Source organism: Sceloporus undulatus, chromosome 10 (assembly GCF_019175285.1).
Source record: "Sceloporus undulatus isolate JIND9_A2432 ecotype Alabama chromosome 10, SceUnd_v1.1, whole genome shotgun sequence".
Classification (NCBI taxonomy): domain Eukaryota; kingdom Metazoa; phylum Chordata; class Lepidosauria; order Squamata; family Phrynosomatidae; genus Sceloporus; species Sceloporus undulatus.
In genome coordinates, this window is record NC_056531.1 from 11,233,367 (window position 1) to 11,248,581 (window position 15,215).

At 46.9% G+C, this 15,215-nt stretch overlaps 1 protein-coding gene across 2 annotated transcripts in view; it reads left to right on the forward strand.

The window, feature by feature from the left end:
• Positions 1–8,813: 8,813 nt before the first annotated feature.
• Positions 8,814–15,215, forward strand: part of LOC121916639 (protein HIRA) — a 66,036-nt gene continuing 59,634 nt past the window's right edge. For both annotated transcript variants that reach the window (XM_042441939.1, XM_042441940.1), the window contains exon 1: positions 8,814–8,971. In XM_042441939.1, coding sequence (XP_042297873.1) covers positions 8,935–8,971 — 37 coding nt within the window. In that variant the 5' untranslated portion in view covers positions 8,814–8,934. The remainder of the gene's footprint in view (positions 8,972–15,215) is intronic.

Below are 15,215 nucleotides of genomic sequence, written 5' to 3' on the forward strand. Positions count from 1 at the left end.
TTCTCCTGCGTTTCCCTGTTGGTAATCCATCACACAATAACAGGTTGAGTCTCCCTTATCAAAATGCTTTGGATGTGCACTTCCTTCACCCACTCAGTTTTGGATATCTGCACTACATCAGGAGTATATCTTGGAGACGAGACCCAAGTCAAACATGAGATTTATGTTTCATATACTCCTGGACCCATGGCTTGAAGATAATTTATCCACCATATAGTATTTTAAAAGACAGTGTGTGAAACAAAGCGCCAAAACACACTGCCAAAGAATCCAGTCTGAGATGGCTTGAACTGCCCTGGCTCAATGCTAGCGAATTCCGGCAACTGTAGTTTTTGGTGAGACATTGAGCCTTCTCTGTCAGAGAACTTTGGTGCCACAATAAACTACAATTCCAGGATTCCCTAGACCCTCAGCCAGGGCAGTTAAAATGGTCTCAAATGGACTATCCCTGTGTTTTGGGACCAAGTATTTTGATGTAAGGGCAGCTTCACTATGCCAGCCTTTGAACAGTTTTGCTGTTTCTTTGTCATCCGAGTTCAGCCAGATGGTAAACTCAGGCTGTAAAATAAAGCAGCTTTGGTTATTTTTAATGCTAAAATTTTACATTGCTTTTTAATATACTGAGCTGCAGCACCTTTGACACTAACTGAAGAAAACTAGGAGCATGAGCTTGGTAGATTCAGCCTGCTTCCTCAGATGCATTTAGCTCATCTACAAAAGCTCATGCTGCCAACTTCTTTCTTTCAGGGAGTCTCAAAGCCGCTACAAAGATCCCTTTGCAGACATTCCAGACTACCATGGATACATCTTTGAATTGGTGGGTTTTGTTTTTTTTAACTGTGCTGCCAGTTTTCTGTTAACCTTTTGCATGTTTTAAGCTGTTTTAGTTTGAAGCCACCTTAAAGTGAGGGGAGGGAAAGTGGGATTATAAACAGTTGGGATGGCAATAATAATCCTGTGAAGCTGAAGGCTTTCATGGCCGGCAGCCATAGTTTTTGGTGGGTTTTTCAGGCTATGTGGCCATGTTTCTAGAAGAGCTTCTTCCTGATGTTTGCCAGCATCTATGGCTGGCATCTTCTGAGAACCCAGAAGAGAATGCATTCTGGAGAGCCAGCACAGAGCTGGCAAAACATCAGGAATAAACTCTTCTAGAACAGGCCACAGAGCCACACACACCCTAAAAAAATATTATTTGAAAGTCTAGGACAGGGCAGGTGTGTAGCTTTATGGTGGCTAACTGCCATCATGCCTTCTAAGTTAGGTGGACCCATAAACAAAAGACCTCCAAGTCATCTTATTTCACAACCTTGCTCAGATCTTGTAGATTCAGGGCCATGGCTTCCTTGGTGACTCTGTCCATCTGCAATGTGGTCTTCTTCTTTTCTACTGCCTTCTACTTTGCATCGTTGTCTTTTCTGGGCATTGACAGGGGAAGTGTGACCCTGCTGGTGCTCTTGGACTTCTCAGCAGCATTCAATACCACAGACCATGTATCCTTTTGGGGCGCCTGAGGGAGTTAGGTATCAGAGGCACGAACTCCAGTGGTTCCGTCCTCCCTCTCGGGCAGATCCAGATGTGATTGGGGGACAGTTGCTCTCGTAAGAGAGAGATGACTCCGGCATCCCTCAAGGCGTCATCCTGTCTCCCATGCTTTTCAACTCTTTACACAAAGTCACTGGGCGAGGTCATCGAGACATGGGGCTCGGTGTTATCATTACCTGATGACACCAAATCTATCTCTCCATGTCTCCGACTGAAGCAGTGACCAAGGATGGCATTTCGCCTCTGATGCCTGCCTTAGGTTGTAATGGGGCTGGATGAGGGAAAACACTCAAGTTGAATCCAGAGAAATGGATGGTACTAGTGATAGGTACCCCTGGCCAGGAAGGCGATGCATCCATCATGGATGGGGTCACACTTCCCCTGAAGGATAGGTTGCAGTTTAGACGTGCTTCTGGATTCATCTTTACAGTTTGTCATCTCAGGTGGAGGCGATATCCAGGAGTGCTTGGCACACCTTCGATTCATACGCCAGCTGTGTCCCTACCTGGCCCAGTGAGGACCTTGAAACAGTGATACAGCACTAGTAACTCTCGTTCAGATTTCTGTAATGCGCTCTACAGGGGCTACCTTTTTTAACCAACCCACAGAGTGCAACTGATTCAAAACGCTGCGGCCAGATTGATCACTAAAACATCTAGAATCAGACAGATCAACACCGATATTAAATCTTACACTGGCTACCGATCAGCTTCCAGGCCCAATACAAAGTGTTGTTATTACCTTTAAAGCTCTACATGGCTCAGGCCAAGTATCTGAAGGAATGCCTCCCTCCCTACACAATCCGCCCCCACACTCAGAACTCTGGAAAGATATTACTAGAGTACCCAAAATAAGACTGAAATAGACCTATGACAGGACATTTACTGCTGCTGCCCCCAGACTTTGGAACACCGCTGGAGGAGAATCTGTCGCATCGACAACCCTAGATTTTTTAAAGAAAGCACTTAGACAGATCTCTTCCGGCAGGCTTATCCATTTGATCCACCATCATGGAACCTTGGTAATACCCTCTCTTCCACTAATTTTATATAGGTAGGGATTTATTAATTTATGAATTTGTCTGTATTCATTGATTGTAATTTTAGATATTTGTGCTTGTTGTAATGCTGATTTTATTTGTTTGTCCTCCCACGTCGATCCATGGGGGAGAGCGGGAATATAAATAAAGATATTATTTAATTATTTATTTATTTACTACTGAGTCGTATCTTCTCTATTAAATGTCAAAGTATGACAGCCTCAGTTTAGTCATCTGGCTTCTAGGGAATCGAAGCTCTTTTTGCTGTAGGAGCCACTTATTTGGTTTTTTAACAGTCACGGCATCCAAAGAACTCTTCTCCAGCAAATATTTCAAATGTATCGATTCTCTTCCTATCGCCTTTCTTCACTGTCACAAGCATGGACACATTTCACAACCAGCATCAAAACGGAGACGATTATGGCATGAGCATCCTAAGTTTATATTCAGTTCTTGTATCTTTACACTTCAGGATCTTGTCTAGTCTTCATTATAGGTCCAAAACGTACTGCAAAAAAAATCCAGTTTGAAACCGCTTGAACTGCCCTGGCTTGATGCTAGGGATTCTGGATCAGTAGTTTTGTGAGACATTGAGCCGTCTCTGTCAGAGAGCTCAGGGTCACAACAAACGCAATTCCCAGATTCCTTAGCACTAAGCCAGGGCAGTAAAAGTTGCATACAACGTAGATTCTTTCTCCGTGGGGACACAGCTCTGGTCCAAAACACACTCTATGAATAATCCATTTTGAGGCCGTTTTAACCCGGTCTCAATGCTAGGGAATTCTGGATAGTAGTTTTGTGAGACATTTAGCCTTCTCTGCCAAAGAGCTCTGGGGCCACAATAACTACCATTCCCCGAATCTGTTAATACCAAGCCAAGGCAATCCAAGTGGTCTCAAACTGGTTTTTATCTGCAGGGCCGTAGTTTTGAGTGTTCTTTAGCCTTCTTGTCAAAGAGAAGCTCTGGGGGGGGCACACAAACTATAATTCCCATTTCTGTCTCAGCCCAAGGCTGCATCCACACTGGAGAGATAACCCGGTTTGGCCCCGTTTCAACTGTTGTCTGGCTCGGCTATGGTTCTGGAGTTGGAGTATGTTGTGAGGCCACGCTCGGGCCCACAAACATACTCCAACTCCAAATTCCATAGCCTTGCCCCCCCCCAGAGCTCTCTTTGACAGAGAAGGCTAAAGAACACTCAAAACTACAGGCCCTGCAGAAATAAACCAGTTTGAGACCACTTGGATTGCCTTGGCTTGGTATTAACAGATTCGGGGAATTGTAGTTTATTGTGGCCCCAGAGCTCTTTGGCAGAGAAGGCTAAATGTCTCACAAAACTACTAATCCCAGAATTCCCTAGCATCGAGCCAGGGTTAAAACGGCCTCAAAATGGATTATTCATAGAGTGTGTTTTGGACCAGAGGCTGTGTCCCCACGGCAGAAAGAATCTACGTTGATGCCACTTTTACTGCCCTGGCTTAGTGCTAAGGAATCCTGGGAATTGCAGTTTGTTGTGACCCCTGAGCTCTCTGACAGAGACGGCTCAATGTCTCACAAAACTACTGATCCCAGAATTCCCTAGCATCGAGCCAGGGCAGTTCAAGCGGTTTCAAACTGGATTTTTTTTGCAGTACGTTTTGGACCTATAATGAAGAACTAGACAAGATCCTGAAGTGTAAAGATACAGAACTGAATACTAAACTTAGGATGCTCCATGCCATAATCGTCTCCGTTTTGATGCATGGTTGTGAAATGTGTGCATGCTTGTGGACAGTGAAGAAAGGCGATAGGAAGAGAATCGATACATTTGAAATATGTTGCTGGAGAAGAGTTCTTTGGATGCCGTGGACTGTTAAAAAACCAAATAAGTGGCTCCTACAGCAAAAAGAGCTTCGATTCTTCCTAGAAGCCAAGATGACTAAACTGAGGCTGTCATACTTTGACCATATCATGAGAAGATACGACTCAGTAGTAAATAAATAAATAAATAAATAATATCTTTATTTATATTTCCCGCCTCTCCCCATGGATCGACGTGGGAGGACAACACATAAAATCAGCATTACAACAAGCACAAATTATCTAAAATTACATCAATTAATGAACAAGACAAATTCATAAAATTAATACAGTCCATACCTATATAAAATTAGTGGAAGAGAGGGTATTACCAAGGTTCCATGATGGTGGATCAAATGGATAAGCCTGCCGGAAGAGATCTGTCTTAAGTGCTTTCTTAAAAAAATCTAGGGTGTCGATGCGACAGATCTCCTCCAGCAGGTTGTTCCAAAGTCTGGGGGCAGCAGCAGTAAATGTCCTGTCATAGGTCTATTTCAGTCTGATTTTTGGGTACTCTAGTAATATCTTTCCAGATGTTCTGAGTGTGCGGGGCGGATTGTGTAGGGAGAGGCATTCCTTCAAGTAACTTGGGCCTGAGCCATGTAGAGCTTTAAAGGTAATAACCAACACTTTGTATTGGGCCTGGAAGCTGATCGGTAGCCAGTGTAAAGATTTTAATATCGGTGTGATATGTTCTGATCTAGATGTTTTAGTGATCAATCTGGCCGCAGCGTTTTGAATCAGTTGACACTTCTGGGGTTGGTACAAAGGTAGCCCCATGTAGAGCGCATTACAGAAATCTGAACGAGAAGTTACTAGTGCTTGTATCACTGTTTCAAGGTCCTCCTGGGCCAGGTAGGGACACAGCTGGCGTATGAATCGAAGGTGGTGCCAAGCACTCCTGGATATCGCCTCCACCTGAGATGACAACTGTAAAGATGAATCCAGAAGCACGTCTAAACTGCAAACCTCATCCTTCAGGGGAAGTGTGACCCCATCCAGGACTGGATGACAGATCGCCTTCCCTGGGCCAGGGGTACCTATCACTAGTACCTCCATTTTCTCTGGATTCAACTTGAGTTTGTTTTCCCTCATCCAGCCCATTACCAACCTAAGGCAGGCATTCAGAGGCGAAATGCCATCCTTGGTCACTGCTTCAGTCGGAGACATGGAGAGATAGATTTGGGTGTCATCAGTGTAATGATAACACCGAGCCCCATGTCTCCGGATGACCTCGCCCAGTGACTTTGTGTAAAAGTTGAAAAGCATGGGAGACAGGATGACGCCTTGAGGGATGCCGGATGTCATCTCTCTCTTACGAGAGCAACTGTCCCCCAGCATCACCATCTGGAATCTGCCCGAGAGGGAGGAACGGAACCACTGGAGTACAGTGCCTCTGATACCTAACTCCCTCAGGCGCCCCAAAAGGATACCATGGTCTGTGGTATTGAATGCTGCTGAGAAGTCCAAGAGCACCAGCAGGGTCACACTTCCCCTGTCAATGCCCAGAAAAGACAACGATGCAAAGTAGAAGGCAGTAGGAAAAGAGAAAGACCACATTGCAGATGGACAGAGTCAACCAAGGAAGCCATGGCCCTGAATCTACAAGATCTGAGCAAGGTTGGTGAAAATAAGATGACTTGGAGGTCTTTTGTTTATGGGGTCACCATAACTTAGAAGGCATGATGGCAGTTAGCCACCATAAAAGCTACACACCTGCCCTGTCCTAGACTTTCAAATAATAATTTTTTTTAGGGTGTTTTGGGCTCTGTGGCCATGTTCTAGAAGAGTTTATTCCTGATGTTTTGCCAGCGTCTGTGGCTGGCATCTCCAGAGAATGCATTCTCTTTCTGGGTTCTCAGAAGATGCCAGCCATAGATGCTGGCAAAACATCAGGAAGAAGCTCTTCTAGAACATGGCCACATAGCCTGAAAAACCCACAAAAAACTATGGCTGCCGGCCATGAAAGCCTTCAGCTTCACAGTGATTATTATTGCCATCCCCAACTGTTTATAATCCCACTTTCCCTCCCCTCACTTTAAGTGGCTTTCAAACTAAAACAGCTAAAACATGCAAAAGGTTAACAGAATTAAACTGGCAGCAACATTTAAAAAAAACAAACCACCAATTCAAAGATGTATCCATGATAGTCTGGAAAGTCTGCAAAGGGATCTTGTAGCGGCTTTGAGACTCCCTGAAAGAAAGAAGTTGGCAGCATGAGCTTTTGTAGACTTTAGCTAAATGCATCTGAGGAAGCAGGCTGAAGTCTACCAAAGCTCATGCTCCTAGTTTCTTTCAGTTAGTGTCAAAGGTGCTGCAAGGCTCCAGTATATTAAAAAGCAATGTAAAACTTAGCATTAAAAATAACCAAAGCTGCTTTATTTTACAGCCTGAGTTTACCATCTGGCTGCAACTCTGGATTGACAGAAACAGCCAAACACTGTTCAAAGGCTGGCATAGGAAGCTGCCTTACATTCAAAATACTTGGTCCAAAACACAGGGATAGTCCAGTTTGAGACCATTTTAACTGCCCTGGCTGAGGGCTAGGGAATCCTGGGAATTGTAGTTTATTGTGGCACCAAAGTTCTCTGACAGAGAAGGCTCAATGTCTCACCAAAACTACAGTTCCCGGAATTCGCTAGCATTGAGCCAGGGCAGTTCAAGCCATCTCAGACTGGATTCTTTTGGCAGTGTGTTTTGGAGCTTTGTTTCACACACTGTCTTTTAAAATACTATATTGTGGATAAAATTATCTTCAAGCCATGGGTCTCAGGAGTATATGAAACATAAATCTCATGTTTGGACTTGGGTCTCGTCTCCAAGATATACAGTGGTACCTCGGGATACGAAATACCCAGGTTACGAATTTTTCGGGATACGAATAAATCCCATAGGGATTTATTGTTTCGGGTTACGAAAAAACTCCGGCGCTGTTTTAAATGGAGCCGCGGCAGAGCCGCGGCTTTTTTCCCCATTAGCGCCTATGGCAATTCGGCTTACGAAGGTTTTTCGGGTTACGAAATTAGCCGCGGAACGAATTAATTTCGTAACCCGAGGCACCACTGTACTCCTGATGTAGGTGCAGATATTCCAAAACTGAGTGGGTGAAGGAAGTGAACATCCAAAAGCATTTTGGATAAGGGAGACTCAACCTGTTATTGTGTGATGGATTACAACAGGGAAAGGCAGGAGAAGGACTGTATGTGATTCTTTGCTGCGGCCCTCTTAGCACTTGGGGCCCTCTGCTCCTTGGATTTAGAGGTCCTAAGTACTTAAAAGGGGGACCCTGTGGCCTGGTGGTTTGAGCGCTGGACTATGACTCAGGAGATCAGGGTTCGAATTTGGTCATGGAAGCCCACTTGGTTTCCCTTGGGTGAGCCATACTTTCTCACGAAGCAAACCCTAGGGGAGGGTCGCCTTAGAGGTAAGTGACTTGAGTGCACCTGAGGAAGTAGGCTGAAGTCTCAGAAAGCTCTTGCTGCCAACTTCTTTCTTCCAGTGAGCCTCAAAGGGGCTACAAGACTTCTCTCCAGCCTGGTTCCACAGACTCACAGGGCTACAGCTTTGAATTCGACTCCTAGTTTGACAGTTTGTTACCAGGCGAGGGCGAAAGGCCTCTCTCTGGAACTACAGTTCCCAAAAGGAAGGAGACTGCTGCCAGCTTCTTTCGTTCAAAAAGCCCTAGCCGTGTCAGTCTGTGGCAGCAGTCTGTCCTAGTGGAGGGGGCTCTTGGGGCTCCTTTGAGACTCGCTGGGAGGAAGAGGACCACAGCTCTGGCCCTGTTAAGTCTGTGGACTCTGGAGTAGAGAGGGCCTCAGTTGAATGTGGGCCCAATGCCCCTGAGGAAGGAAGGAAGGAAGGAAGGAAAGAAGGGGACTTGGGCCTAGGGAAGAAGCCCCTGCTGCCAAGCCCTTTTTTCCAGGGGGCCTCTCCACAGACCCCCAGGGCCATGGCTTTGGCTTCTCTTTGGCCTAGATTTGGGCCCCTGAGGAAGTGGAGCTGAAGCCTCGAGGGGCCCTTGCTCGCTCTCGCTCTCTCTTTCGGGCCGCCGCTTGTTTCCCGCCGGGCCGCTTGGGCGGTTGCCCTGGCTGGACTTCCGGCGGCGGGGCCGAGGCTGAGGGATGCGGCCGCCAGGAGGAGGAGGCGGAGGAGGAGGCGGGCAGAAGCGGGGCGAGCGCGGGCCAGCAGCAGGGAGGCAGCCATGGCGGCGTCGGCGTCGGCGTGAGGGGAGCGCGGGGCTTGGAGCGCCGGCTGGGCCTGGCGTTGGCTCCTAGGGGCAGCAACCGCCCTGCCCTGCTTGCCTCCGCCTCCTCCGCCTCCTCCTCCTCCTCTCCTTCCCTCGCGGAGCAGAGCCTGCCCCGACCCGCCGCCGTCCTCAAGACGGAGGAGGCTCAGGCCCCGAGAGGAGGAGGAGGAGGCGGCGGAGGCGGCGAAGAGGAGGAGGAGGAGGACGGCGGCGGGGAGGAGGAGGAGGAGGAGGAAGAAGAAGCGGAGGAGGAGGAGGCCCCGGGGCGCCATGAAGCTCCTCAAGCCCAGCTGGGTCAACCACAACGGTGAGCGGCTGCAGGGCGCTAGGCTCCCCGGCCTCCTCGCGGGGGCTCCCGCCTCAGCAGCGGCGGCGGAGAGGGGTGTCTGAGTCTGGCTGGAGGTGGAGGGGTTGGTGCCGGTGCGGATGGAGTTGTCTGGCTGGGGGTGTTTGGGGTTACACAGTTGTCTCCAGTGGTGTGTTCGCTAGGAAGCAAGACGTGACCAACCATGAAAGAGGTGTGTGTGTGTGTGCGCAGTGATGCCTTGTCCATCAGGATCCGAAAGCCAAGGGATGCCCAGGCTGGACATCTCCTCCACAAGCTACAAAGTCAGTATCCGCAAGGCAAGGACACAACACAAAGTGGCAAGAGCGAATGGCCAGGTTGTTGTGGCTTCTTTGGACTGGGTCAGACTCTCCTTTGGAAAAGGCAAAGGCCCTCCCAAGAGGCGTTGGCAGGCCTTTGTGGGCCCCTGCCCCACCCCTCCAGGAGCCCAGAGGGGGGTGTGTGTGTGGATGTGGGGGGGTTGTGGTTGTGGTCCTCCCTGTTTCTCCGGGTCCTCTCAGGCTCAGAGGGACCTTGCCCTTGGAGAAGCCTTGGGGTGGCTAGCCTCTTTTGCCTTCCCCTCTTGATGCAGAGAAGAGGCTGCTCCAGGACCTGTCTCTCGGGCTCCTTTCTTTTCTTCTTTCCCTTTTTCATCTAGGCAAGCCCTGGAGCCACCTCTGCAGCCCCCAGACCACTTGCCCAGGCTCCCCTTTGTCCCTCCAGTGGCAAAGGGGCCTCTGGGGGTATGCAGAGTTCCCCCCAGCCTTGCCGAATCCATCCTCCTCCCCCTCCCAATCCTTGTGGAAAACCATCATCCCAGCTGCCATGTGCTTGGTGTGTGTGTGTGTCTGTGACCAAAGTGTAATGTCTTCTAGGTATGAAGCTGCCTTACGCTGAGTCAGGTCACCCAGGTTTAGCTCTGGACTGCTCTGGCTGTAGGGAGAGTGGCTTTTTGATTCCCCAGAGGAGGCAGGCCAAGGCTCCAGGGCAGGCAAGCTCCAGCTTCGAGGAACTACTCGTCCCATCATGCCTTGCCTTTGAGGACACATGGGCACTGGGATTCCTCCACTTCTTGGAGGGCCGTGGCTTCCACACGCTTATGAGAGCGAGCTCCCTTACACCAAAGTAGGTCATTGCGCTTTTTGTCTGGGAAAGCCTAGGACTCAAAAAGGTGAAGGCCACCATGCACATGCGCTCAGTGGTCCATTGGTCACCGAGGAGCAGTGGTATGAATCCAGATAGTTCTTGGAGAAGTGAATGCACTGGCTTCAAAATGGGATGCCTCGCAGGGAGCTGCGCAAAAGACTGCTGTCATGGGTGAGGAGGCCAGTTAAAGGTGTCCAGGATCCTCTGCAGTGCCATGGCTTTTCACCAAGTCGGACCTTTATTCCATCTAGACTTGTTTGTTTGTTCTCACCAGCAGCAGATCTCCTTTGTTTCTCCCGAGTGTGTGGAAACATTGGGTCTCTTAAACATATGCAGAGTGCCCTGTTACTCATAACCGATGAAGACCACTTCTTCAGTCTAAATGAGAGGACAGGTTCTACAAAATTGTCTCATGGAACCAAAGGGTTGGCCAGGTTGAATAAACACACTTGAGAGTCACACCACATTTCAGGGTGGCCTTAGATTAAATTAGGAATTGGGTTCTTTGTGCATAGGACACAGGTGGAAATGAAGAGAGTGAGCTTGACATTTTAAAAGCCCAGCATTATAAAAGCGCAGCACCCAGAACATGTAGCAGTTTACTGTAGCTGTAACATATAACTTGCTTCTTGCAACAGCTTCACTGGCTACCTACCTGTTTCCAAGCAGGATTCAACGTGCTGGTTGTGACCTTTAAAGTTCTACACAGCTTGGGCCCAGACTCTCTGAAGGATGGCATCTCTTTATATGAGATTTAAGACCTTTGGTGAAAGGCTTTCTTTCAATCCTACCACCATCACAGGTAGATTTTGCAAATGCAGGGTCTTCTCGGTTGCTGCTCCCAGGCTTTGGAACTACCTTCTACACGGGTTTGACTGGTACCCTCTCTACTTTCTTTCTGTTGGTGGGCAAAGACTTTTTTATTTCAGTAAGTCTTTGACTCTTAACTCATGTGGTGCAAGGGTCTTGTAGTGTGGTGTGTTATTTTAGTACTGTGCTTTAAAGGTATTTACTGTATATACAGTGCACCCACGTCATATGCGGGCGAGCCATACGCAGCTTTCAGTTTATGCTGAAGCCACATGCTGGAAGTGGCAATGGCATGCACACTGCATGCACAAGCCCATTTGTTTTATCCTCAACTTATCCATGGGTCATATCAACATGCATAATTTTGGCCCCCAAACCTGCCCCTGACTTACACCTGATAGTCTGCAGAGACAAGGTGGTGCTACTTCTTTCAGTGGAAGCAATTGCAGCCGGTCCGGGGGTCAGTCTTCTGTTCCTGGGACCCTCCATGGCTTTATGAGATGCCAAAAAATGCCAGACAAAAGAAATGTGGAAAACTTGGAAACAGTTGGAAGTCCACTTCTCGTTTTGAAACACAGGCATTTTGAATGTTAAATAGCGTGACTGGAGGCTAAAGCCTGTTTTAAAGGTGAACAGATATTCATTCACTTTTTGTGGGGAGGTTTGGCCAGAAAAAGGATAGTGCGCAAGTGCTGCAAAAATTGCCTTGAGGGGCTTCTCACAGGCCCTAAACTACTTGGTGTTTATGGTAGCGTAGGATAACTTTGTGTTGAGGATGTATGCGTCCAAAATTCTGGTGAAGTATGGAGATGATTTCTTTACTAAATGATGGAGAGAGTGATTTTGTCTTCTTCTGAGGACTGAAATGGCTCTTTGAAAATAATCTAGTGCAGAAACTGACCAGTGGTAGACCCAGGTCTACATTTCTGACATACTCAAAAACTTTATTAGAGAACAGGGGTGGGCAACTTGCAGCCCTCCAGATTATGTCGAATTGCAACTCCCATCAACCCTGGGAGTGATGGTCCCAAACATCTGGGTTCCTAGTTTGGGATCTTAATGTGGGTTTCCTAGAGGCATTGGGAAGATGCTCAGGGGAACAGGCCTTTGGTCGAATCCAGCATGGCTGTTCCTTATGGTTTCATTGTCCACCATAAAGCCTGTATTAAGAGATTTGTTGCTCATGGACTTGGAAAGCAGCAAGCAACGTTGCTGATACTTAAGACAATTTATTAATTGTCCTAAGATTGTAGTGTGGGCAATATTCAGAGTCACATACTTAAATGCTAGTTCTTCTCTGAATAATTTATTCCTTTGCCCCTTCCAAAGGTGATGGGGATTTTATAGTTTTATGGGAAAATGTAACTCGTCTGAAGAGGACTGGAAAACACACACGCTTTAGCCATTCATTCCCCCCCCCCCCCAGTATTTTAAACATACTAGATATGGACTGTGTTCTTGATGCTTCAAGATATTCTAGTTCGGTGAGAATAACTGCATTTTGAAATACGCTAAGATTAATTCTGAAATGTTGAGATATATTTATCTATCTTAATTTTCTTTCCACTGTGAAGCTAAAGCTTGTATGAGTAGGCTTTCCAGCCATTCATCTCAAAGCTATGTCTTCTACATGCGAAAAATCCCATGTCAAGAGTAAGAGGGAGAGACAGAGGCTAACCTCACGCCGTTTACTAGTACTCCCATGGAAGCGTCTGGGGATGTTCTCACATTAACAACCATCATCAGTGTGAGCTTCACCTCATTGTATCAGTGGCCTTGGGTTTGCAACTGTGTTAGAGATCAGGAGAGAAAGCAACACAATTGCCAAAGTTGCAGGCAGATCGAAGCAGGCATTTGATATTTGTGAGCTGAGAGTAGTCCAGTCCTTAGACGCAGTGGATCTCTTACAGAACCATTGTCGGTGAGTGTGGCCCACAAAATGTGTAAGACAGCCCCATGTGTGGCCATCTAATCAGTGACTCTTTCCTGTCTTTAGACCTTCACAGGCTTCCTACTTCCAGATTGAATTTCTGAAAGTTATGTTACACGGGACTGCCCTTAAGAGCAGGCAAAATGTTTCAGTAGATTCAAACATAGGATCATAGAGTTGGAAGAGACCACATGGGCCATCCAGTCCAACCCCATTCTGCCATGCAGGAACTCACAATCAAAGCATCCCCATTCACAGATGGCCATCCAGCCTCTGTTTGAAGACCTCCAAGGAGGGAGACTCCACTATACTGAGAGGGAGTGTGTTCCACTGTCGAACAGCCCTTACTGTCAGGAAGTTCCTCCTAATGTTGAGGTGGAATCTCTTTTCCTGTAGCTTGCATCCATTGCTCTGGGTCCTAGTCTCTGGAGCAGCAGAAAACAAGCTTGCTCCCTCCTCAATATGACATCCCTTCAGGTATTTAAATAGAGCTATCTTATCACCTCTTAACCTTCTCTTCTCCAGGCTAAACATCCCCAGCTCCCTAAGTCGTTCCTCATAGGGAATGGTTTCCAGACCCTTCACCATTTTAGTTGCCCTCCTTTGGACACGCTCCAGTTTCTCCACATCCTTTTTAAATTGTGGTGCCCAGAACTGGACACAATATTCCAGGTGGGGCCTGACCAAAGCAGAATACAGTGGCACTATTACTTCTCTTGATTTAGACACTATACTTTTATTGATGCAGCCTAAAATTGCATTTGCCTTGTTAGCTGCCGCATCGCACTGTTGACTCATGTTCAACTTGGTCTACTTGGACTCCAAGATCCCTTTAACACATAGTCTCATTCAGCCATGTGTCCCCCATCCTATATCTGTGCAAACTGGGACCAGTTGATCAGTACATCAAGTTTGGCCTCAAGGTAAACTGCTCTTTTGACTTTTTGAAAGCTCTAAAGGGAGAGTGCACAGAGACCATCTTTGATCACATGCAACGCAGGGATTCTCCTGCCTTGCTTCCCATCCCAATTGGGAGGGGAAAGGGCCCCATTTGTATTCTCTGGGGGGTAGATTCAGGTAATCTGCCAACCATATTAAGCCTAGAGCATCCCCTTCTCTTTACTGAACAGCCTATGACTTTTAAACCTTTTGCCTTCCTCTATATGAGAAACCCAACATCATCCATGCCTCTGTTTAGCATCTTTCATCTTCAGAAATATAGCAAGTGGGTTCATGAGTGGGCCTTCCTAAGTGTGGTCTCTTGGGAACAGTCACCCAAGAAATTACCATGCCAGACTCCATCATTGTACTTTTAAGCAGGCGGCAAAGACAATTTATTGTTAATCCTTGATTCATAATCTTTCCATTGACCATGAAACAGATGGCAGGTTGGACTGCACAAGAACCACTTGCAGATATAGGCCTGTTACAGACTGCCAAAATAAAGCTGCTTCGGGTCTCTTTGGAGGTATGCTGTTTAAATGATGCATGCATCCTAAGAATCCAGAAGCTGCACCAAAGCTGCACTCCAGTGCTTAGGAATGGAGTGTGGCTTTGGCGCGACCTCCAGACTGTTAGAACCCGTGCATCATTTAAATAGCATACCTCCAAAGAGACCCGAAGCAGCTTTATTTTGGCTGTCTGTAACAGGCCATAGATATGTTTTCAACAAACACATCAGAATAAAAAACCTTGGAGCATGACGTACCTTTATCAGTTACTACCCTTCAGTTGTTTTATGCTGTGACTGCTTTTTACCATAGCTGTCTTTTTCAAGGATATTGTTGGTTTTATGGATATTTGCTCTTGGGTGTCCTTGGATGTTTTGGTAGTGGTTGTTCTTAGCTCTCCTTGAGTTGACTTTGACTCATGGCAACCCTGTGGAGACATCTCCAAGATTCCCTGTCCTTGACTGCCCTGCTCAGGTCCTGTAGGCTCAGGCCCATGTCTTATCGAGTCTGATCACTATTAGCCACTGTGAATATTTGTTATAAGGTGGGATATTAATGCAAAGAGTAAATAAATAACAAAAACAAATACAAGTCGGTGGAAGTAGTATGCTCCATTGATTTGTCAAACGAAAGAAAAGGACTGTGGCATCAAGGAATTCATGAGAGGCAGTTTAATTTGAATTGTGCTCCAAGACCTTTTGATTTCAGGATCTGGTTAGTATCAGAAGAACATGAAACACCAGTAATTCTGTATCTTTATCTCAAGCCATAGATCTGAGGAAGTGGGGACGAATGCTCCAAAACTAATGTTTGTTGTTTTGTTGTTCACATAGTCAGGTTTGTAGTTTTTTGTGGGTTTTTCATGCTATGTGGCCATGTTCTAGCAGAG